General features: G+C 43.0%; 1 protein-coding gene across 1 annotated transcript in view; it reads right to left on the minus strand.

Moving 5' to 3' along the window:
• DPP6 (dipeptidyl peptidase like 6) overlaps window positions 1-26,112 on the minus strand; it is a 423,259-nt gene that overhangs the window by 211,445 nt on the left and 185,702 nt on the right. The window contains exon 6 of the mRNA XM_017860556.1: window positions 11,905-11,986. Coding sequence (XP_017716045.1) covers window positions 11,905-11,986 — 82 coding nt within the window. The remainder of the gene's footprint in view (window positions 1-11,904; window positions 11,987-26,112) is intronic.

The following is a 26,112-nucleotide window of genomic DNA, read 5'->3' on the forward strand; positions in this document are numbered from 1 at the left end:
CCCAGACAATAACCTCGGAGGTCCTCACAGGGCTTTAGAATGGGGGCCGACCCCAGTTCCAAACCGGAGAGTGAGTGAGGGGCACACGCCCACGAGGCCTCACTGTTCCTTACCACACTGAGAAGACGATCACCTCGGCATCCCAGTAGACAAGAAGTGAGGTGCTTTCATTTTCTGAAATGTCCTTGGAAAGCCAAGGAGTTCAGGTCCTTTCACCTTGTTCAGTTCAGCCTGATCCTGACAGGTTTTAACCAGGAACACTCTCTACCTTCCTTGTAAGATCTTTCACAGCATAACAAATATTTCAAGACAAAATGTCTGACTTGAAAATCCAGATTTTCTTCCTTGGTATTGCTCACAATCTGAACTGAATCTGAACTGCTGAATTAATTTGCCATCAGACAAGTTGTTAAATCTTAAAAATTTTAGGTTCTATCATTAAGGTTTTCCAATTTTCCTGAATTTTGGACCCTATGTCTATAAATCTGACATTTAATTTTACTTTCCCTTCTGGATGGCATTCATTTAACAAGTATTTGTGAGAGCCTATACTCTGCGCAATGCTGAGCAATGGGCCATGGAAGATAAAGGTCTAATGAAAAACATTCTTTGTCCTTGAATGGCTTACATTTGGTCGGGGAAATAAAGTTATTCAAAAGTAAAATAGTTGAATAATAAAACAAAGAGGCATAAGATTAACTGCTACAATAAGTGGGACTGACAGTATTTCAGCCGTTTAAAGGAAGAAAAGGTCGTGGTTATTCTACAAAGACCAGGAGATGGAACCATTCCTTTTTGATACTTTCCAATTGTGAAACATTTTAGGAATTATTATGAAGAGGTGTTCCCTCCACCCAAACCGGAGAATTCCACAAAGTAATCTGTAAAACCTGATTAGGTGCACGAAGGAGAATTCTTGGCAGCACAGAGTGCAGCCCTCCCCCACCCTACCTGAGGCGACCGGAAAAACCTCCAAATGTTCAGAAGTTGCTCCCTCCACAGGACAAGAAACAGGGTCTGCCATGGCCGCAAGTGTGATGCGGCTCCACGTCCCATCATCCAAAGGTCTCAAAAGGCTATGTTAATTTATAACTGCCTTGTTATATTCTCTCAAGAATCTATCACGAAGTGCACTCTTCCTTAACGCACAACTCTGGTCCTGCTTTAAATTCTATTTGATAAATGATCTTGAAATTCTCTAACCTAATATTGCTGAGGCTGATGTGGGGGGCACCCTCCTAAATTTGATTATTCCTTAGAAATGATACACTGTTTCAGTCACAATTGAATTAAGGAAGCTCTGATGAGGAAGAAAATAGGGTTTCTCTTCACTGGCCAATGTGGGCAAGCAGGTCAGGCCCTGTTTTAACCCAGCGTCCACCTTTTTCCTTAATTTTGCTTTGGCTTAGTAGTGAGTCTCAAGGCTCACCTACCATTCTTTGCAATGTATTCTTTTCTTGTGAAATACACAAAACATTGACTATAGTCCTCTTGTGTCCCATAAGTGTATACAACGATGACTTGTCAGTTAAAAATAATTTCATTTTAGATATTAAACACTCATAATCTGTGACCTTGAATTTTGTTATTCTGCTTTCTATCCTTCAAAAAAAGAGTGAGTCCCAGAAAATATCTCCGAAGGGTTTGCAACAGAGCTTTCAAACCAGTGGAATTAAAGGCACTGTGATCCTTGGAGGGCGACAGGCAGCTTATTCATGTTTGGATTCTATGCAAAAAGTGCCTCTTTTTTACCCTCAACACTACTTGAGCACATGTTTATTGAGTAGTGTTCCTAAATCCCACTTTTAACAATACATTTTCTTCTCTTCTTAATTTTTAAAATGTATATAATGTTGCTCTAACCAAGAAAGTTTTAGAAGGAGAAAAAAAAAAGCCCACAGTCTGGCCAGTCCAAAATAATTATTTAGACTAATATATTACTTTCTAATACCTTCCATATGCCAATATACCAAATGGCTTATTTTAGTCCTGCTATTGTTTAATAGATGATATATGCTCCATATGTCAATGCAGCCTTCCTAATCATAATCTGAAATGTTTATATAATACCTCTTCCTATGGATACTCCATAATTTAGCCAATTGCTCACCTGTCAACACTTAGGACATTTCCAGCTTTTAGAAATTCTTATTATGGATAACAGTGTTATGAATGCATTTGTTGATATAGCTGTGGACTTCTTTTAAAAGGGATTTCTGTGATCTTGTATAGGAATGTCTTCATGACTCTTACTGCATATTTTCATATTGTTTTATAAATAAATTTTCTCTTATGCCTCCTCCATTGATACAGAGTTAAAACAAATCTCTGCCTCCTCCTGATGTCCTACTTACATTTTCCTTCTCTCACTTCCCCCATAATCCTATGATTACGAATTTCCTTTCACGTCCTGAAATCCCTGTATCCCAGGAGAAGAGCCTCTTGGTGGCAGGAAAGAGCCCCATAATTTTGCCCTAATTCTCTTCACCCTTTGACCATGACCATCAGGTATCCCTGTCATACAACCCCACCCATTTGTATTCATTACCAAAAACTCAGCTTATTTACTTGAGTGCAAGTGAATATTAAAGTGATTTAGCCCCACAGAGCTAGGAAGTGACAACACATTGCATTAAATTTGAAGGGTACCTTTGGTAGAGCTAACAAATCACTCACCAAACTGTCTCCATCCATTATCTGAGGATACAGAAGGCGATCTCCATCCGTGCGATATTAATTTCTTGGCTACTGTCATGGACCTCAGTGCCCATGATGAATGTTTTTACAATGAATACCAAATTAACCCAAACTGATTAGAAGCTTTTGTAAGTTATTAATGGGATGTCACTTTAGTCTGGTCTTCTCCACATATAGGACATTTCATTAAAGACTCTCCTCTTGCTGGAAAGATCAATCTTCCTCCCCTCGTTGGATTTGTCAACTTCAGTAAAGTGCTCCCTGCCCCCTTTGCTATGGCCGTGGGACTGGGTGGGCAGCGCTAACCCTGAGCCAGGCTGTAGCTCGGAGGAGGAGGCCACAGGCCCATTTCTGCTCAGCTCCCTGGTGGCCACCCAGGTGGTGATGGGGAACTGTGGACTGGAGGCAGGCTTCCTGGACTGGATACAGAAAGCAGGACACCCAGCTTCTTATAAGAAACATACTCTCTCCATTCAAGGGATAATTTCTGGCGTGGCATTAGCATAGGGGAAATGCTGTCACCTGACAATGGCCTTTTCTAAAGCCACAGACTCTTGAATACTTACAAGGAGCTCAAGACTTCAGGAGGTAGAAACTGATGTTTTCTGAACATCCCCCCTCACTCCCTAAGAGTGGGAGAAGAGCAAGGTGTGAGTTCACACAGGTACACCTTGGATGGTGACGGACAATGTGGCTGGCCCGTCATGGAGCCCTCTGGCCACCATCCCTAGCTTCTGTCTCTATCCTGCATTTCTCTGCTTTATCAAGGGCAGCCCAACTCTCCTTCTGACACACACCAGACTTCCGTCTGATGAAATTCTTATATTCCTTCTCATTCTCTACAGCTCGATTAAGCCAAATAATAACAGCAGCAACAATTAAAGACATGTATTGAGAACGTTATTTACACAAGGCTCCACAGCCTGTGCTTGGGGTAGACTAATTTAATCTCCACCATGAGCCCTATGAGGTAGGCATTGTTACTTCAGTTAACAGACCAGGAGGCGGAAGCTCAGGGATTAAGTCTCTTAGTCAAGGTCGTGCAACTAGTAAGTGCTGCAACCACGATCTGAATCTGGCCCTTTTGACCCCAAAGCTTTTGTTACTAATAACCCTTGAAGAGCAAAACAAACAAAATAAAATATTCTTTTCCTTCTCAGGCTTAAAACTAGGGCCTTCTGATTCTGAGGCTGAGGAGGTGGCCTGGGACCCTACCATGGAGTTTCTCAGTGAAGGCTTCCACATCCCAGGCCTGGCTGGGTTCCCACTCCCAGCTGGCTCCTGGCTGCACCCAGCCTGCCCTCATGCTGGCTCTGTGCTGCTACTGCGGTGCCACCCACGTGGCCTCCCTGTCACACTGAAATCTGATGGTTCTCCCCACGCACTTCTCCCCGTGTGACGCCCACACCTGAGCGATGCGTGAGGCGAAGGCCCTCCATCCCTCCGATCTGCTATCAAGCTGCCCTTTCGTCCCTCTAACAAAGCGTTTTGGAGTTTCAAGCGCAAGCTCTTCCTCCATATCTTAGGTTGAATTATTGACATTTTGGAGGCATGGATTCTTACAACTTTAATGGGCTATTAAAAAAATTTTTTCTTGAAGGCAGAAACCCCAATGCCATGAGGTGAGTCAGCGCGAGTGCAAAAAAAAAAAAAAAAAAAAAAACCCTCAACTCCACTTTTCTTGAATCCTTCACTGACTCATAGAACAAAGTGTCAAGACAGGGTTCCGGGAGGAAGCAGTACCCGCTGGATCACTGGCAGATGCTCACGGGTAGGTAAAGGAAGGCCCTCGCTCTCTCGCTGTTGACACATTAGGAAGAAAAACAGCCATCCTTGGAATAGTTTGCTAGGAATGGGCTCCGTCCACTTGAAGTGGGAAATTAAAAAAATAACAGAATAATAGCATAAGTGATAATAGTAAAAATTAGAATAATAGTAAGAAAAACAACAATAACTCATAAAATGAAACTCTGTCTTAACTAAGACTGAGGAGAATTTAAGCAGCCCCTGTGAAGTTAGAAGAGAATATTAACCGTCTGTCCCAAGAAACAATAGCCACATCTATCCTCCACATATTTTGTAGGCTCTATACACTCCTGTTTCTTTCTTCCCTGCACAAACTACAAGTTCACAAGACCGATAAGCACAAGCTGCAAACCAAGTTCTCACAGAGATGTAAGACAGGTGGCAAAAGTGTCACAGCAGCCTTTGATCACACTTCTGTAAGCCTGCTTCACGTAGTTCCCACCTCAAAATGCTTCAAAGGGACTTGTTTTCTTTGTTCTGGGCTCAGCCTTTAGGACACATGTCTGCTGGGCCGGTGTCCACCTTAAAATAAATACTTTGCTGCGCTCTGTCCAGCCTCTCTGGTTCCTTAAATCCTGCTTCACACTGAGGTGTGGCTTAGAGAGCCACAACTGCCACAGGCTTGAGAGGGTGTAGCAATCACTAAGGTGGGGCCGGTGTAGGGTACGGGTACAGTGTCTGTGTGAGTCAGTCAGGGAACACCTGTGTAGAAGGTCACATGGGGAAGGGCAGCTGGATCTCCAGACAGCACGCCCCACGGCCATGTCCCCGACCGTGAGGAGAAGTTTTTCTCAGAGCTGGATTGGCCTGACGGGCTCTGTATCAAGCAAGCAAGGAATGACCTCTTAGGTGGTGAGGCCTGTCTGGATGGCTTTGTTCTCAGGGGCATCATTTTGTTAAGACTTGAAGATCTAAGGATCTTGGTGAAAAACAAGAAGAATATCAAACACATAGTGTGACAGCCCCTGCTATGGACAGGACAGGAAAGCTTGGGCAGTGTGAACAGATGGGACATTTAGGAGAGTGACAGTGCTAGAGCATGGCAACGGGCAGCATTTGTGGTTGGGGAGAGCGAGTGAGTGCCAATAGATGGATTTGCCATCAGAAGCGGAAGCCAGTGAGGAAAGGGACTATGTCCTCCTTCTGCATCCGGGATCTAGCAGTATCTGGAACACAGGAAGTGTTCCATAAGCGTTGATTGAATCCATAAACAAATGCATAAGAGAATGATGGGGATGTACACACATGGCAAGACCAGCCTGCAGGGTCCCGTGCATTTAGCTGGTTTGTGACCATGGCAGTCGCTGGCCACATGTGCCATTCCAGAGAGCCCTAGGGCTGGGAGCATCCTTGGGAGTCCAGTCTACCTGCTCCTAAGACCTCTCCAAGGGAGCTGCCATCCTAACCATTAAAACACAGCACAATTTTTTTCTTTATTATACTTTAAGTTCTAAGGTACACGTGCACAATGTGCAGGTTTGATACATAGGTATACATGTGCCATGTTGGTTTGCTTCACCCATCAACTCGTCATTTACATTAGGTATTTTCCTAATGCTATCCCTCCCCCAGCTCCCCACCCCCTGACAGGCCCCAGTATGTGATGTTCCCCGCCCTGTGTCCATGTGTTCTCATTGTTCAATTCCCACCTATGAGTGAGAACATGCGGTAAAACACAGCACAATTTAAATGCAGATTTCTTGACACTCTCTGATAAACTATTCTGTGACCTTCTGTGGAAAACTATTTTGGATCTAAATTGCCATAGGCGATTCTTCCTAAAGTCTGGCTCAAATGTCCCATTTTGATAAACATGTTATGCTCCTGTTTCCAGGGAGACACAGGACAGTTGCTCACTGATATTCACCACCCCTCAGCCTGTTGTTGTCTGGAGATGATGAAGAAGTTGGTCTCCCCTTCTAAGCTGCAAAGCATGGCTATGAGAATTCCTTAGTTTCCTTCCATAGTGTCTGTAATTGCACCTGCTCCTTTGGGGAATGCCGTCTCCTGAGGACAGCTCTTCCCCAGTCCCAGCAGGTTTCCCAGCTAACTACTCCATTGCGCTTCATCCATCACATTTTGACACTGTCTCTGCATTGAAGACTTCCCAATGGACTCATTAAATTTCCCATTCAAAGTTCTACATTTATCACTGTCATGGTAGCAAGCCAACCAAAGAGAGACCCATTCACTTTGTCTCTGATCTTCCGAGTGTACCAGCAAAGATTCCGGCTTTGAATTCTTAATGTTGTCTAATGCTGCATGGTCTTCCTTGAGAAAATTTCCATGGCACTTGTTTCCAAAGGAAAACATGATGAAGTACCAAATTCACATGAGCTCCCTACCCTTGCAGATCAACCTGCAAATGCACTCCGAGGCAGCTTCAACTCCAAGTACGTGTGCTAAGAACAAGGAAGGCCACCGCAGCTGCCCTCAAAGTCCATGTGCTTCTAGGAAATGTCTCTAGTAGAAATATCATATCAGGAAATACATGGGCATTCCTAAACCAGACAATGTAATCACATTCTAGGTCAGCAGAAACCAAACCTCCCATAAACAGAAGAACACATAGTAGGGGGCAGGACTTCATGAAGAGATCAAAGAAAAAAAAACATGGAGGGCCGGGCCCAGTGGCTCATGCCTATAATCCCAGCACTTTGGGAAGCTGAGGTGGGTGGATCACTTGAGATCAGAAGTTCAAGACCAGCCTGGCCAAAACGGTGAAACCCCATCTCTGCTAAAAATACAAAAATTAGCCAGGTGTGGTGGCATGCACCTGTAGTCCCAGCTACTTGGGAGGCTGAGGCAGGAAAATTGCTTGAACCCAGGAGGTGGAGGTTGGAGTGAGCAGAGATCGCACCACTGTACTCCAGCCTGGGTGACAGAGGGAGATTTCAGTTAAAAAAAAAAAGAAAGAAAGAAAAAAGAAGAAACATGGAGGAAATCTCAGTTCAGGAAGATTCATCTGAAGAGGACAAAATGAGGAAAGAAGTGGTACAGAGAAATACATTGAAACAGCACATGTTTTGAACGTTTATATTTCCCGACTGACCACTCCAGTTTGGAGGAAGAGGAAGCAAAGGAGAGACAGTGTGTTAACATTTTACATAGGATTTCTCGTTTAATCCTATTTAATCTGGCCAAATCTATTTCCTAGATCACATCCTGGGCCCTCAGCAGACAGCTGGAAGCAATCTTATCATTCATCATAAACTCCAGCCCCAGACCAGCATCATCACAGAAGTGGCTTCTGGCAGCCTGGGGCCTCCTCCCACCCACTCCACTAACAACACACAGGCCACTCTCCCTGCAGTCATTACTACTGGAGGAATGTTCTGTGGGTCTCACAACACTTACTCTAAAAGGTAAGAGTCACTATTTGGCAACCACATCGAGGCACTGGGAAAAGATGCCCTCACCCACCCCTGGTTCCCCGGGTCGTCTCCTGTGATACAGGGGCTCCGGACCCAAAGGCAGCGCTGAAATCACTCAGCAAAGGAGGCTATATGTTCCCACAGCTCATTGCAAACTTCAACTGCAGCTGTGTTCTCTGCTCCCAAAGGAGAATTACTCACTTCAATCTGACTCATTATAATTAGAGTAGGTTGACTTTAGGGAGCAATATTTACTTTTTAAAATAAAATGGCAATGAAGGGTGTGTTGCTTGGCATCACTTAATAGGTTAGGGCTTGCAAGGCCTGCTCTTGAGTTGTGAATTTTCTGTGCAGACAGAGCAGGTGTGGGGAGTACCTGTCATGAGGTGGTGGCTCTGGCATCAGGCTTTCCTCATAAGAACAACCAAGAGAGCATATGATCCCCTGAAACAGGGGTCAGCAAACTATAACCCATAGGCCAAACCACCTGTGTTGGGAATTATAGCTTTATTGGAACACAGCCATGCCCATCTTATCTATACTGTCTGCAGCTGCTTCCATGCTGCAGTAAGGGAGCTGAGTCATTGTGCTAGAAACCATCTGTCCGCAAAGACTGAAACATGTGCTATCTGACCTTCTGCAGAAGAAGGTGGCCCCTGCTCCAGCACATAGGGCACTCACTCAACAACAAGCTATATTGCCTCTTAAGCTCAGTACATGCATGTATCATAATGCTCTTAAAGGTCGAATGGATTTAAAAACTCAAACGTTCCACAAGCATATAGCACCTTTGGTACTAAACTCAAGTATTAACAGTTATTACTTACCTGAACATTCATATCTTTAAAGCAGAAAGGAAGTCAAATTTCTGTCACCTCTAGTACTGTCCTATTCATAGATGCTGGCTATTTGCCACCATCCAATTCTTCATGCTGAAGTGGTTTGAAACCACAAAAATACATTAACTAATGAATTAATCGATCTGTTTGTGCTTTCATCTTTTACCTCAATAAACGTGTATTGGGCACCAGGCAGTGTGCTGGGTGTGTTAGAATATGAAGATGAAACAGGCTCACTGTGTGGACTCAGGGTACCTCTATTAGTCCGTTCTCATGCTGCTATAAAGAAATATTTGAGACTGGGCAATTTATACAAGAAAGAGGTTTAATTGACTCACAGTTCTGCATTGCTGGGGAGGCCTCAGGAGACTTACAATCATGGCAGAAGGCACCTCTTCACAGGGCAGCAGGAGACAGAATGAGTGTCGAGCAAAGGGGGAAACTGTCAGATCTCGTGAGAACTATCACTAGAACAGCATGGGGAAAACTGCCCCCATGATTCAATTATCTCCATCTGGTCCCACCCTTGACACGTAGGGATTATTATAATTCAAGGTGAGATCTGGGTGGGGGGACACAGAGCCAAACCATATCACCACCTAACCAAGGACAGAGATATGTCTACAAGCAACAAGAGATCGTGTGTGCTGGGAGATTGCACGGTGAGACCTGAAGCCCCAGGATGGCTACCTACCACTGTGTGTGTGTGTGTGTGTGTGTGTGTCTGTGTGTCTGTGTGTCTGTGTGTGTGTTGGGGGAGGTGTCAGGAAGCTTTCTCTGAGAAGTTGCCATTTACTTTGTTTTGTTGTTACTTATTCTGTAAGAGGTTAAACATGATTACTTCTATAATCATTTTCCCCGTTCTCATCTCCAAGGGAGCATGACATGAATGAAGGTCAGTTGTTCAAGAGGACAATTATAGACTTAATTCTAAAGTGTGTGCATGCACACACACACACACACACACATGCATGCACAGCAACTCCTTTTACTGAGGGTTAGATTTCCTTTATGTTACAAGCTGTTCCCAGAGGCAGGACGACAAGTACCAACTCTACTAAGGGACCCGGTTTATTTGCATGTGCAGACAATGAGGCAGGAGTCCACATACTGAGTTAGAGCCACTGGGTGATAAGGAGTGAGGCTGCAGGTATGGTGGAAAGAGACCTTGACATGTGGTCACGTTATGATGGTCTTCTCCTGACTACTATAAAAAGGCTGGGCAATGATCAATCAGTAACGTTACACATTCCTATCCTTTTCCCTGCAGTGGTGTGATGAGGCCGGGTGCAGAGCTGTGGGTACTGGCTTGTAATGGATCCACAGCAGGCAGGGAGAGCTCTCTACGGAGGTGGAATGGCCACTTTGACAGATGATTTGATGGATATTGGAAATCTCTTGACTCACAGACCTTCAGAGGGTTTTAAGGTCAACTACTAGGGATTCAGTTGCACATCAGTCCTGAAAACTTAGGTCTTCTACAATCTCCGATCAAATTGCATTTTTTCCCTTTTTAAGAGTTAATGCCTTTGAGAAAAGACAAATTTTATCTCTTTGTTGTGATTGAACTGATGGGTTGGTGTTCCTTGGTCAAGGTCAGCTCTCAACTTCCTCACTTCCTCCTGTCACCCTGTGATTTTGATCAGCTACATACGCTTTTCAAAACCTCTGTCATCAGTTTTAGCATTAGAGACATGATCATAATAGCTAAAATATTAATAGTTTCATGGCCTCTATGCTCTTGTTTTTTTTCAAACCAATTCAAGGCAGTGGAATTAATGCATAACCAAGAAAATGCGATTGTACTATGGGGAGAAATAAGACTATTATCGTTTGTAAGATAGATGACAGCCTATCCAATACAATTCCATGTGAGCTTTCAGATACCATCATTTTTTGTGCTATTTTAGGAAAAAGGAGCTTTACAAATGCAGGCTTAGGTAATCAGCTTAAAGAGGCAGAAGAAAATGGTGACTTGAAAATGGCAACCATGTCATCTGACCTTCAAACCCGAGGGACTTTCTGCACGTGGCAATACAGTCTCTTAAAAAGTGCTGCACAGAACGGACAAATATAATCAAGTTTTAGTCAAATGCAAGGCTAGAGTTGGAAAAACCTGAGGGATCATATTCTCCATATCCTTTACTACATGGCTGGGCTGCTGCCTGCAGCCTGACAGCTGGAGGCGCCGTGCAAGGCCAGCTCGACAGTGAGAACCAGGGTGGGAGCCCTCATCTTAGAAATAGTGTTCAGGGCCGTTTTCACTGCACCATCCTTCCCGTTCACAGAAACCCGGCAGTTTTGCCAATTTGAGAAGGAATCCATGAAAACAGCTGATAGAAATCGAGAGGGCTGCAATGGCCATGGGGGATTTTGCATGTTGATGGGATTGGCCTGGCTCCATCGGGGCCAGCAAATCTACTTGCTTAAAAAACCCTCCACAGAGGCCGGGTGTGGTAGCTCATGCCTGTAATGCCAGCACTTTGGGAGGCCAAGGTGAGTGGATCGCCTGAGGTTAGGAGTTCGAGACCAGCCTGGCCAACATAGTGAAACCCTGTCTCTACTAAAAATACAAAAATTAGTTGAGTGTGGTGGCGCACGCCTGTAATCCCAGCTACTTGGGAGGCTGAGGCAGGAGAATCGCTTGAACACAGGAGGTGGAGGTTGCAGTGAGCTGAAATCTCACCATTGCACCCTGGCCTGGGTAATAAGAGTGAAACTCTGTCTCAAAAAAACAAACAACAGCAACAACAAAAAACCCTCCACAGAAAGAAGTCTGAGTTCCTGGAGCATCTTTTGATGACAAAACCATTTGGATCATTCTCATTTGCAGTCCTTTTAATGAAGTTGATCTCTTTGAGCTCACGATTCATCTGGAGTCCACAGACACAGCTACAGTTAGGCACCACTTCAACCATGTCAGATGTAGGAACCAAGCACATGCTGTTCCAATTTCAGGAGAATTTGCTATCTAAAACGAAATGACCCTTTTACATATTCAGACACCCTGGTGTATTTGTCCAGATGTTAATTTACACACACACACACACACACATACACACACACATACACACACATACACACACACACAACACCATATACAGGCTGAGTACAGTGAGACCCATTCAGCTTAGAAAATGGAAACTTCCTCAAAACCCAAATATAGTTACCAAACTTGATTGGCTTACCAGCTGTTGGCCTTTAGGTCCCCATCCTGCATACTGAAGTTTTGCATTGCTGACTTCTGGTGGGTCCAGACTTTGAGGGTCCCTGAAAATTGAACAAACAAACAAAAACAAAGCAAAATGTTGGGAACTAAGAATTTAAGCTGCTGCAATTTTATCCCCTACCTATAACTTAACTCTTTTCTCCTTCCATGCTATCCATTTCGAGAGCTTGTCTCTTGTGTTACTAAGTAATATGTCTCATTTAGTCTCTATTAGGTTTCTTCAGATGTATATAATTTATATGAAGCTCAAATAGGTCTATCATTGTTTAACCCAAATAGTAAATACTCATTAAGAGAGAACATGCAGTGAGGTCTCTGGATCAACTTCTTAACTCTCCAGAACAGTCAGAGTTAAAAATTAAAATGCAGAGCCATGCAGTGATCTATCTCCACAATTTGTGTCTCCATCTTTGGTTCTCCTAGAAGATAATTTTTTCTAGGTATCAAGCAGGTCATGAACTTACAAACCTGGTGACATCAGGTTTTGTGTTGGTTTGTGTTGATAGATACAAGTCGAGAGAGAGAGGGAGGAAGGGGATAAATTGAAAGATGTATTTCCTTTCAAACCTCACTTACATTGTTTATCCTTAATGTACTGATTAAATACCAATACCACTACAACAAAAACCTGTCTAAGTACTTAAAGGTTATAGTGAATAAAGGTCATGGTGGAAAAAATGAAAAGAGCTAACACTTTTATAAGTATTAAATATTTCAGTATATTTTGTAGCTACTGTTGTCTCCAACATGCAGAAAAAATTCATTTTCGTGTTTCTTTTGGATGACACCCCTCCATGTGAAGAATGATATCTGTGTTCTGCTGAGCCTGCTGGGCTCTGTCAGGTAAGCATCCCATCACTTAGCTATAATATTTCTTATGTGGGGCTGGGCACAGTGGCTCATGCCTGTAATCCCAGCACTTTGGGAGGCCAAGGCAGTTGGATCACAAGGTCAGGAGATCGAGACCATCCTGGCTAACATGGTGAAACCCAGTCTCTACTACAAATACAAAAAATTAGCCAGGCATGGTGGTGGGTGCCTGTAGTCCCAGTTACTCGGGAGGCTGAGGCAGGAGAATGGCGTGAACCCGGGAGGCAGAGCTTGCAGTGAGCAGAGACTGTGCCACTGCACTGTAGCCTGGGCAACAGAGGGAAACTCTGCCTCAAAAAATAAATAAATAAATAAATTATATATATACATATATTTCTTATGCAGAAGACATAGCTGGGAATGCACCCACTGTAGAGGGAAATGGTTGTATGACCTTTGGAAAGGGAGGATGCTGCATTTTAGGGGTTGCATGAACAAAGGAGATGAGGCAGGAAGGGAAGAAAGGTGAAGGGGCTAAGGACATGGTGGATTGGAATCAATAGAAAGTACAAAAGCAACGGCTGAATACAACGACCAGGAAAAACAAGGAATACATGTAGAGTAAAGAGAGATGGGGGAGGCTGGAGAGTCCAGAATGCCCCAGGTAGTTTTAGATGAAGTGTCTGGGTTTGGAGAAGCCAGGAAGCCTGAGGGTAGAGCGACGATGCCAATTCAGAGAAGACATTGCTGCTTAGAAACCAGCTGGGAAGGCAGCTGCCCAGCAATCAGAAGATGCAAGCAAGTCCTAATATTGCAGGTTCTGTTAACAGATGAGTTTTTAACATTTGCATGGTTTTGTTTTGTTTTGTTTTGTTTTGTTTTGTTTTGAGAAGGAGTCTTGCTCTATCACTGAGGCTGGAGCGCAGTGGCAGGACCTTGGCTCACTGCAACCTCTGCCTCCCAGGTTCAAGTGATTCTCCTGCCTCAGCCTCCCGAGTAGCTGGGATTACAGGCACCTGCCACAATGCCTGGCTAATTTTTGTATTTTCAGTAGAAACAAGGTTTCACCATGTTAGACAGGCTGGAAACTCCTGACCTCAGGGAATCCGTCCTCCTTGGCCTCCCAAAGTGCTAGAATTACAGGCTTGAGCCACCGCACCCCACCAACATTAGCATGTTTTGATGTTTCAAAGTATTCTCATAAGCACAGGTTAGTTCCTCTCGAACCCTGGTGTAGAGAAAAGCTTTGATGACTCAAAATTCAGAAGCCAGAAATTAAGATTAATAAGTTGGACTACATAAAAACATAAAACTTCTGCATGACAGATGCATCATAAACAAAAGACATCTTACAAACCAGGAGAAAATTATTTACAACATATGCCATGGACACATGGCTAATATCCCTAACATACAAAAACTTCGAAAAACTGAGGTTATTAAAAAAAAAAACAAAAAAAGATAAAATATGAGAAAAGACATGAACAGACAATTCACACAAAGATATAAAAACGGCCCCCAAACATATGAAAAGGTACCCAAATACATGTGAAATTAAGGAAGTAGGAATTAAAACTAATTGAGACATCATTTCTCACCTATGAGAATTGGAAAAAGAAGAAAAATGTATGACACGTGATGCTGGGGAGGCTGTAGGGAAACAGGCACTCTCAGACTTGCTTGTCAGTAAGCAAACTGGTGCAATCATTTCAGAGGGACATTTGACAATACCTAATAAAATACTTAACTTTTAGCCCAACAATTCCACTTCTAGACTCCTAGAGAATTCAACTCAAACAATGCACAAATACATGTGCACAAGTTTATATTTCTTGTAGTTTTATTTGTAGTTGCAAATATTGGAAACAATATGTGGTTGAATAAATAATGGTACATCCTTCTTTTTTAAGGCTCAATAGTACTGAGCAGCAAAAGTAGACGTAGCAGCTGATTACAGAGGCTGGGTGTGGAGGGGACTGACGGGCGGTGGTGGCTGATAAAGAATACATAAGTTTCCGTTTAGGAGGAATAAGTTTTGAGATCTGTTGCAGAGTATGGTAATTAGAGTTAATAAGAATTTAATACATGTTTCAAAATTGCTAAGAGAATAATGTTAACTGTTATACCACAATGAAAAAAGATAAGTATATGAGGTGATAGAGATGTTATAGCTTGATTTAATCATTTCATAATGTATACATATAACAAAATATCATATTGTACCCTGTAAATATATACAATTATCATTTGTTAATTTATAAAAATCCCCGAAACTATAACCACCCCCCCATACAATAAAGTATGGTGCAGGTGTAAAAGAGAATGAAGAACTCTATAAACAGATATGGAGTGATTTTCATGTCAGAGTTAACAAAGCCCAAGAGTATGTGTTATAGTATGTATGTGTGTATATATATATATATACACACACACATATATATGTATGTATATAGTATGATATAGTTATGTATAATAGAAGAAAGGGATATGAGAATATATATGAATTGAGTCTTTTTGAAAAAAGAAATATAGGAAGCAGAAACCAGGAACCAGATTGATTACCTATAGGGTGTAGGTGGAAAAGGGGTGGAAAGATGGGACTGCTGAGAGAAGGAAGATTCTCTGTAGTTTCGTGAGTAAATGTGTTTCTCCCAGGGGTTTGGACGATCAATTCTGAGACTGTGTGCATACCAGAACTGGATAAACATGCAAATATATTGGAGATAATCAGAGTCAGGACCTGTTTCACTATTGGAGACAAATGTTGCAAGGAAAAGGGGAACACTAAAATAAACTGTGAAGTTTGAAATCAGATTATCTAAGTATATCTTTCTGTATCACTTCAAGTCTTAGACAACAGTAGGGTTTCAGATACTCCCAAAATAAAACAAACAATAAAAAGGAACCAGGATGTTGGGGAACCCAGAATGGAATAAGAACACCAACAAAAGAACAAAACCCCATTACAAGTGAAACACAAAACCACACTGAAGTGGGTGGAGAGGGAAACAACTAACCATAAGTAACTTTGAGAAACAGTATTTTGACTAAATATGCTAAAGCCAAAATTTAAAAATTAAAAAAAATAACCCTGTAAATAAACGCTGTAGTTCAGTGAGTAAATGTGTCTCTCCCAGGGGGTTGGATGATCAAATCTGAAACTGTGTGCATGCTAGAATTGGATAAATATGTAAATATATTGGAGATAATGAAAGCCAGGTTTTTCACTGTTGGAAAAAAACTGTTATAAGGAAAAGGGGAACACTAAGATAAACTGTGAAGTTTGAAATCAGAGGTATCTGTATAAACTCATGGTTTTTAATCTCTATGTACACAAAGAGATCCAAAATGTAGTTTTGTGTGTGTCCATGAGTTAGTATACATACATATATGTCCTGGGTCTGTCCACTGAGAAGGCCTAGAAACAATGACACCCCAGTAGCAATGAGCACAGTTAGCATCTGGATCTTGGTGTCTAAATACCATCACCCAGTAAAATAAAATAGGGATTCTAGGAGGAGCAATTGTATCTGGGCCGGGGCAGGGAAAATACAGAATGAGTCAGGAATATTTTATGGAACCAGAAAGTAATGGAATACTCAAAAAAAGATGGGGGTTTGTTGAGAGAACAGTCAAGCTAACCCTAAAGGAGTTTCTAATGACTCACACTAGTACAGTTTGATCAACACAAAAAAATGAATGATAGTACTGGATTAATCCATAGAATAAAATAAATACCCATGAGTCTTTACTAATATAAATAATTAAATAAATCAAATCATCAAATTTACAGTGGAAACCTGGCAGACAGCCACTTAAGCAAGTGACCAAGGCCAACATCACTGAAGCCCCTTGGATATAATGCACTGGGAAGGACAAATAATCATTTATGTGATTTTTTTTTTCACCCAAAATGCAGAACCTTACTCCAATCATGAGAAAACACTGGGAAAAACCCAAACTGAGGGACACTCCAACATAACTGACCAGACCTCCTCAAAAGTGCAAGGTCATGAAAGACAAGAAGAAACTGAGGAAATGTTACAGACTGGAGGGTGCTAAGAAGAAAGAACATCTAAAGGCAGCATGGGGTCCTGGGACAGAGAAAAGACACTGGTAGAAAAATTGATAGAATTCAAATAAGGCCTGTCGATGAGTTAACAATATGGCACCCATGTTGATTTCCTATTCTTGATCATTATACTAAAGTTATAAAATATGCTATCACTAGGAGGGGTGACATGAGAAATACAGGATTTTTTTTGCACTATTTTTGCAACCTTTCTATGTCTACAATTATTCAAAATAAAAAGCTTTAAAAAAAGAATTTCATAGCTTATATCTCATTGGCTATAAAAATTGTCCTAAATAGAAATGAAAAGTCAGATAATTTCCCTCCCAACATACTGTGACCTTGGTTTCAAAAACTGAAAAAAAAAAGAATTCCATATGTAGCATAGCACAGGCCCTCAATATGTGCCTATGAACAAACAAATAAATTAGTAAATAAAGGTAGGTTCTAGAGGTGGCTCTCAGCAAAGATCCTTTTGCAAGTTTAGAGATAAGCCTAACAAATTCACTTTACCTGTGTTTATTTGGAATTTTCTAAGCACAGAGGACAGAGTGGGGGATCAGAAAGACTTAAACTCCATTGCCTTACTGAATATTGAAATTCAATTTGTTAGATCGTGATTTCCAATAGGTGTCTAAGATATTCAGAAACAGCAGGGGATTAACTTTTCTTTGATATGACAGATGTAAATTCCCGTAAATGCTAACTGGAAATAATACGGAGTGCTTTGCAAGACTGCATGAACACTAGGGCCAATACGCCATGGTGATTCACTAATTCCAATTTTATTACCTGTGCTCACCTGTGCTCAAGAAGTCCTTTACTTCTTCCATAAGCTAAGATGCATTTCCCATCCCTCACCACCAACACTTTACAGGAGTTTCCACAGAACCACCCTAGGAATCAAAAGGTTTGCATCCTAGTCCCAACCCTATGGATTGTATGGATCACACGGCCTTCAGCAACTCTCTGTGTCTTATTTTCTCCTATGGGAACAATAGCTACCCTCCTCCTACAGCATGGTCATGAAATTCAAGAGAAACAATGGCTACTAATTTATAAACTCTAGCATAGTCCAAAGAGGTAATTATTTTCTTTGTGCTAGCTAGTGACTCTCTCAACCTCTCAATCTCTCAGTCTCTGTAAGTTAAACAAATGACTCCAAGATGACAGAATTGAGTTGCGGCAATCTGTCTTCAAAAACACCAGGATGTCCCTCATGGGCAGGAAGCTGTGAAGTCATGGAAAGAATTCCAAGAAGCTGTAAATTTAATTCTGAATTCTGCCACTAGGAGCAAAGGGCTTGGGGCGATAGAGTAACTGGATCCGTTTGTTTCCCTGTATAAAATGAGAATAATCATGTTTGCCTCATAGGGTTGGAATCAATAATCTATTGTATGTGAAAATAGGTAGCACAGAACTTCCCAGCAGATATTCCATAAATGCTGGTTTATTCATTGATAAACTGGTAAATAATTTGACCATGCAATATAATACACACAACACATATATGTGAATGTGTAGATGTATATGTGTATTCCCTTAACCCTTCACTTAATTAGAAAGGATCGATGGTTGAATACTGATAAAATGTTATTACAACAACTACATGTAATTTCTTTTAAAGACCCAGTAACATGTCAGATATTGGGACAAATTTACTCCATGGAACTCTGTAGCAAAACACAAATGGGTTCAATCCCTGTGTCAGGCGGGAGACTGGATTTAGGGTCTCAATCCTCAATCATATTCTCCACATCTGTTCCTATGAAAGGAACTTACATTTTTGCATTGGAATTTGGTTTCTTGCAGGATATCAGATACTTTTCCTTTCAAGTTAAAAGAGGATTTGAGAGTGATTTTTCCAACTTCTTCTCCACTGTGGGAATTCCCTTTTTGATGAGCCACTTGGTGGTCGTTCATCCTCTGCTCCAATCCCCTACTGAATGGCTTTCCTCACACAACTCCTTCTCTGCCCAGACTAGCAAATGCCCAACTTGGTTTTATGCTGAATCTACCTCCTCCATATCAACACCTCGACCTTTGAGAATGACAAATGCAATGTCTCCAACCTCAGCTGGCCACTAACCATTCCCATCATCACAACCACCCAGAGGTGTGAGACACGTCTGTCCTCAATGCCAATTCCAGTCTTTCCTGCTCTCCTCACATCTCCCTTGTACCTACTGCCTCCTTACTCTAAAGGGACAAGGAGGTGTGGGGCAGACAGAGGGGCACTGAAGGTTCTCCCTCCCACACCCATTCCCACTCCCTCTTCCTTTTGCCTACAGGGCTTCCCTCTCCATCAGCCTCATTCTCAGCCTTTGCCTCTGGGTGGCTCCAGCTTGGCCCAGATTCCGTTTCCCTGCAGAAAGACGTGCTTCCTCCTGGACACACTGAAGTACCTGTTGCTCCTCCCTCCTCTCAGTCTCCAGTGACCAGGCATCCCCTTCCTGTCTCAGCCAGCACTTCCTCCTGTACCTCCTTTTTTGTTCCAGCCTAGAACTATCAAATACTTTCCTTTCCATTTACCTTCCTGGTAAACTTTTATTATTTATTACTATTTTCTAATTAATAAGCTTAATTTTTTTAAGAGCAGTTTCATGTTTAGAGAAAAACTGAACAGAACTACAGAGAGCTCCCATATCCTCCTTCTTCCCCTGCCCTCAGTTTTCCAGATTACAAACATCTTGCATGAGTGTAGTGCATTTGGTACAGTTGATAAACCAATATTGAAACATCATTATTAACTAAGTCCCATAGTTGACATTAGGGCTCACCCTTTGCCTGTGTCTTCTCTGGGTTGTGACAAATCCATCTGTCTTGCACCTGATCATACAGACGTCTTTTGGGTCTCTGAACCTCTGTGTGCTCTGCCTATTCATCCTTCCTACCCCACCAAACCCTGGCAAGCACAGCTCTGCTTACGCCCCCGTAAGTCTGCCTTTTCCTGAATGTCACATAGTCGGAATCATACAAAGTATAGCCTTTCAGGTTGGTGCCTTTCACTAAGGAATCTGTGCTTTTGGCTCCTGCAAGTTTTTCCACGGAGGATAGACTTTTATGCTGCTTCAGCCTCTGGGATTTTGCTCCACCAGTCTCTTTCCTTTCCCTAAAGTTGTTCTCCCAAAGGAAATGCAGACAACCAGGACCTCCTCCCAGGCAGTTTCTCCACCCACCTCTGAGCACCTCCTCCCACACAGCCTCTCCACCCACCCATGAGCACCTCCCCCCACGCAGCCTCTCCACCCATCATCAGTCCAACCCCTACTGGTCTTGATCCAACCCAGTGACTGGTCCAAATCCGAGGGCCACTTTCTGACCTTCTCCCCTGTCCCTAACCCACTGCAATATGGCTTCCATCCATTTTGAAAGTGAAATTGCTTCTCTCAAGATCTTCTGTGTCCATCGAGGTGCCAAAGACCGTGGCCTCCCTGTCCTGGGCCTGGGTGGTCTCTCCCTGCGCACGATTCCGCTGCTGCTTCTCTGTCTCGATGTTCAGGACCGCCCCTTGTCCCAGCTCTCCCCTCACCTCCCTCTCTGGTCCTCGTCTCCTGTGGGATCTTCTCTGACCACCCTTTAAAAGTCAGTGTCCTGGGCATGACTGCAGCCCCGCTCCTCTCTTCCACACCCTTCTCTGTCACTGTCATTTCAACTGTGTCCACATCTCTGGCCTCCAGAACTGCGAGGGGCAATTTCTGTTGTTTTAAGCCACGAAGTTTGTGGCGATTTCTCACCACAGCCATAGGGAGCGAACGTCCCTTCATTTCCCGGTTCCACCAAGGCCCAAAGCGACTTGCTCAGGGCCAGGTAACTGACCAGCATCTGCGTGAAGATTTAGTCAGAGGGGGAAATATCTCCAACTGCCTGAAGGGACAAAGTGGAGACCCTCAGAGGGCAAGGCAGAGGCAAACCCTGGAGGAGCTGACCCTGACCTGCTGCCCTGTCCACCCCATGGGCTTCTGGCCCCAGCCGGCTTCCTGCAGAAGTGCCCGGCCCCACCTCGCACATGGAGGCCAGGGCAGCACACTTGGCTTAAGCCCCAATTCCCCGCATCAAATGATTTTCCAGCATGTCTTGGATTCTTCTGAAATTCTTAGAGGTGTGTGTGAGAGCGAGGAAGACAGGCAGAGAGAAAGAGAATGCAGGAAGGTGTACAGTGATTTATTTGGGGGCTACTTAGTGGTCCTCCTTCATTTTTCTTTCTTGCTTCTTATTTATTCATTTATTTTAAAGAATCCCTGGCAGGCTCGGCGATGAATCATCTCCTGGGTAGAGATGGATTAGTTAAAGAAATGATGCAGGAAGAATGAAGTGATCTGGACTTAACTATATTTCAAAATAATCACACAATCCATTCCGATTTTGCTTATTTGAGCAATAAACAAAACAGGGCATAAATCACGTTGAAATTTGAAGAGTCAATTAGTGCTGCAAAGTTTACTCATTTATCTTCCTGAATGATTTTGAGGAACTGAAAAGCTTCCGAACAACAACAGCACTTGGGAGTTAGGGGCAAAGCTAACAATTGCTTTTCTGGATCCTAACATTTTATGACCAAAGGCACCAAAAAATAGCATTCTCAGTGTCTAATCATATGTGTTTTCTGAGTCTTGCTATGTACTTAGCATGGTGGGTAACATAAAAATGTATGATACACTCGCATTTCTAAAAGAGAACCTGACACATGGTAGATGTTCAATAAATATTAATTGAGTAATTAATTAATGGATGGGTGGATTAATAAGTGGGTCTAGTCTAATCTCCAATCACTGAACGGCTAGGGTCAGTAATACCTTAGACTCATGCAGCACTGAAACATTCATAGCACCATTTTTTGTGTGTATCTAAATGACACAGTTAAATTTTTGAGGGCAGGAATCCTCATGGGCATAAATGCTTCCTCAGGGGCCAATGTTTGAGCACATACCCCATTAGTAATTTTAAAATTTCTCCAGACACTCTGTGGTGTACCTGAAGTTCCTTTCCTTATGAAACACTTGGGCCAGGCACGGTGCCTCATGCCTGTAATCCCAGCACTTTGGGAGGCCAAGGCAGGAGGATCAGAAGGGTCAGGAGTTTGAGACCAGCCTGACCAACATGGTAGAACCCTGTCTCTACTAAAAATACAAATATTAGCTGGGTGTGGGCACACCTGTAATCCCAGCTACTCCGGAGGCTGAGGCAGGAGAATCGCTTGAACCTGGGAGGTGGAGGTTGCAGTGAGCAGAGATGGTGCCACTGCACTCCAGCCTGGGCGAGAGTGAGACTCCGTCTCAAAAAACAAACAAAAAAAAGATTTGGATATAGATGTTTTCAGGCAGAGATGCTCCACTCACTAAAGACTGATCAGGGTGGCCTGTTCTAAAATATTAGTGACAGCTTCCCTCTCTAATTCAGAGGGACACTTTTAACATATATGATCACAAATAAGAGCACAGTCATCCCTTGGTGTCTGTGAAGATTGGTTCTGGGACACCTCTGCAGATACCAAAATCCACAGATATTCAAGTCCTTGATATAAAATGTGTGGTGTTTGCATATAAAGTAAGCACATCCTCCGATATTCTTTCAATCACCTCTAGACTACTTATAACCCCTAATTCAATGTAAGTGCGAATGTAAATAGCTGTGATACTGCATCATTTAGGGAATAATGGCAAGGAAAAAAGTCTGTACAAATTCAGTACAGATGCAACCATCCATTTCTTTTTTTCAAGTATTTGATCCAAGGGAGGTTGCTTGAATCCGCAGATGCAGAACCCTTGGATATGGAGGACTGACAGTAGTAAATACAGTCACATGGAAATGGAATCTTTGTAATAAAAGGGAGCTTGTGTCTTCTCTGTCACCGTAAACCTAATATCAAGACCAGTGCTCAACAAACTCTGCGAAATGAAGACATGAGGGGGAAACAGAGGTGAGTTTTGGTGGGGGGTTGTTAAATGCTAAAGCATAATTTGGGGGTGGGGGTGAAATGTTCTAAAATGGAATGAGATGATGCTTGTGCCACTTTGTGAATAAACTAAAAAACAGGTTTATTTTCTATCTATCAATCATCTCTCAACCAATCAGTCTATCTATCATCTATCAATCAATCAATTATATATCATCTATCCATTAATGGATTGATCTATTATCTATATCTATCTATCATTTATCTATCTACCTATTTATCTATCATCTATCTATCATCCATGGATTAATCTATTATCTATCTAGCTATATGTCTGTCATCTATCCATCTACCTATCTACCTATCATCTATCTATCATTTATCTATCAGTCAATCTATCAATCTGCCTATCTATTTTTAAAGACAAGGTCTCACTATGTCGCTGGAGTAGACTGGCACAGTCATAGCTCTCTGCAGCCTCAACCTCCTGGTCTCAAGCCATCCTCCTACCTTGGCCTCCCAAGCTGCTGGAACTTCAGTCTTGTGCCACCATGCCAAACTCTGTTTACCTTCTTAAAGCTTTCACCTTACATCATATGCATTAAAAACAAGCTTTTGGTCACCTCAAGGGCTTTTTCCTCCTGCCTTTCAGTAAAATCCCATTACAGAACAAAAAAAGTTGCCAAGAGGAAATCTGTGATTTCTTTTTGGCCTGTGGCAAGAGCAAGGAGACCCCAGCCTGGGAGACAGGGGAACACTGGAGTTTATGAAGGACAAAGAGAAGCCCTTTAAAGAATGAATAGACATGAACGAAGCCAGTTCTGACAGGTGCTCCCTCCTCTCTTCCCACTCACAGCGTTCTTTCCTCTCAGCCTCTTTCCCATGTTTTTCACTTTCTCAACCAGTTCACTGGCATCAGCTCTGACTCAGGGAGTTTGCCCTTATTGGTCTCGAGAACAAATTGCTCAAACACTCAACTCAAGATGTAGTTTCAGTAAACATAAGTGGTGTGAAAAACATGCAGAAGACTGAGAACCAAGCGGCGTCTGGGTCTCAATGAGCTGCACTCTGACGCCGCGGGCTCTCACAGCGCTCAGTACGAACAGCGGGGACGCAAGCAGGGACACGGTGCACACGCAGCAGCTTCATGCAGCCTGAGGACCCGACAACATACACATGCATGTTCTAGCATGTTCAACACACACGCAGGGAGGTGCACTCGTGGGCTCTGTCACCGTGGTCCCCAATGAACTCTCCCTTCTCCCAGAGACCTGCGTCTATTATCCGAGGACACTAATGAGGCTCTCCATGGAATTATTTTAAACCAATCTAAGTGCGTATATTGATCACACACACACAAAAACACAGACTTGGTGATAATGAATTAGACTAAAGAAAAACACAGAGAAGCCAGTCAATACTAAATCTCCAACAGCTCAGGTAGGAGAAAAAAAGTAATGAATTAGAAAGCACAATAAGAATGAATAGTATAGGGAAAAAAATGCCTTTGGAGCACAAGTGATTTAGATGCTATGTCTAACAAGCAGAGCAGGGCGCAGGCGAGGACGCGTTCCAGTGGCTCTGCCTCGCTCCGGCATCCTGGTGCCGGGCATAATCACCAGCTGATGTGCTGGGAGCCTGTGGAGGAGCTCCCTTTTTCATTGTAAGATTCTACTACTAATTCATCATGCCATCTCCTCTTCCATGCACTACAGATTTCAACCTTTTCTGTCCTTCCTTTAAATTCCTAAGGCATATCTGAGACTTTCATGTTGATCTTATCTAATCTGGGGGCTTATGATTAGAAAAAGGCCTGAAACCATCTTGTTATTCAGCGTACGGCTTTGTAGGAGGGTGCTCTGGGAAAAGGTTTCCAATTCTCGGAGAAAACCGCCCAGCATTCTGGGGCTGTGGGGGTGCAGACCGCAGCTGGAGGAAGCCTTGGTGCGGGGGGTGAGGTTGGCCCGGGATTTCCTTTGTGACTTTCAGTTTAGCCATCTCATCCTTTCCCTTTAGGCTGCCCATCTGTAAACTGGGACAGCGGAAACCAGAGTCGTGCTGAGAATGAGTAATGTTGCCGAAGCAATTTGGAGACAGGGCTCAGTCCTTCTAGACTGTTTTAGAAGCAGCAGCCAATCCTCAGCCATGCTAATTTGGGCAAAATACCTGACACAATTAGGGCCCTGCAGCACTGCAAAGGATTCTTCTCCTGACTCAGTTGACCCTAGCTCCGGCGTGGTGCTCATCTCATTAACAGCCAGCACTGCTTGGGGTTTAGTTTAGCCCATGGAAGGGGAGGTCTCATCGCGGTAGGGTGCAGAGAAACTGGTGAGTGAACTGCAACTAGGAAAAAGGGGAATAGATTTTTCACAGGCTGCAGATATAGTTGATTTAAAACTATACTCATCAACCCCAGGACATCGCATTGTACAGTTCTTATATAGTCTAATAGGAGCACAACGGTAATTTATTCATTCTCTAATGAATGTGGTTTCTGTAACCATATAGGAAATTCCTTGACAATCAGAATGGTTTCCTTCTCCCCTGGCCCCTCAAATCCACAGTACCTAGTGCAGTGCTAGTATCTAGTGCAGTACTAGAACCTAGTACTAGACTGGAACCTCGTGCAGTACTGGCACCTATGAAGTCATAAGTGCATACATTAATACTGCCTGAGAGTGCCTCTTAGCATTTCGAAAAACCAATAGAAATGTACCTTCGCGCAATGTGTGGTGAATCAGTTAGGATGTCCACAGAGATGTAAGAAACTGACCTTCACATGAGAAACTGGGACCTTGGTTGTCTAAATTTTCTGTGCTAATGAAAAGGTTAATTGTAGACAGTTCTCATCCTTCCAACCTCCCCCTACCAGGTAGGACTGCCTTCATGCATCCAGTTGGATATAGAAAAGATAGCTGCTACAGGCCAGGGTTGAATTAATTTCTAGTCTGGACAAGCAGAAACATGAATTTTGTGTGGTTTCTTTTTAACCTGAGTGCTGTGGCCACAGTCGCAGGCTGCACGTCAGCACTGCCCTTGGGCATCTGATATCCTGGTAACACTGTGCTATGGTTGAGCTGAGGGTCCTGGGAAGCCAGACAGCTCGACTCAGTAAACAACTGTGTCTTCTCCTCTGAGTGCTGTGCTGTTGGGTTTGCCAGCCCTCACTTTGGAATTAAGGCCTTCTCAGTAAGGACACACCATGGCTTATCTTCTTTTTTAGGACCCAGATGTCAGAAGTTAGGCCACGTCACCAGGATGTCCAAGTGCAGATGGCTCTGTGCTCTTTTTTAAAGCCTTTAGGCAAAAGGCAGACCCAGCCCAGAAGCAAGCTACTGGGATATGCACAGTTTTTTGTGGTTTTTCTTTTTTTTTCTTTTCTTTTCTTC

Source organism: Rhinopithecus bieti, unplaced genomic scaffold, assembly GCF_001698545.2.
Source record: "Rhinopithecus bieti isolate Rb0 unplaced genomic scaffold, ASM169854v2 scaffold_50877, whole genome shotgun sequence".
Classification (NCBI taxonomy): domain Eukaryota; kingdom Metazoa; phylum Chordata; class Mammalia; order Primates; family Cercopithecidae; genus Rhinopithecus; species Rhinopithecus bieti.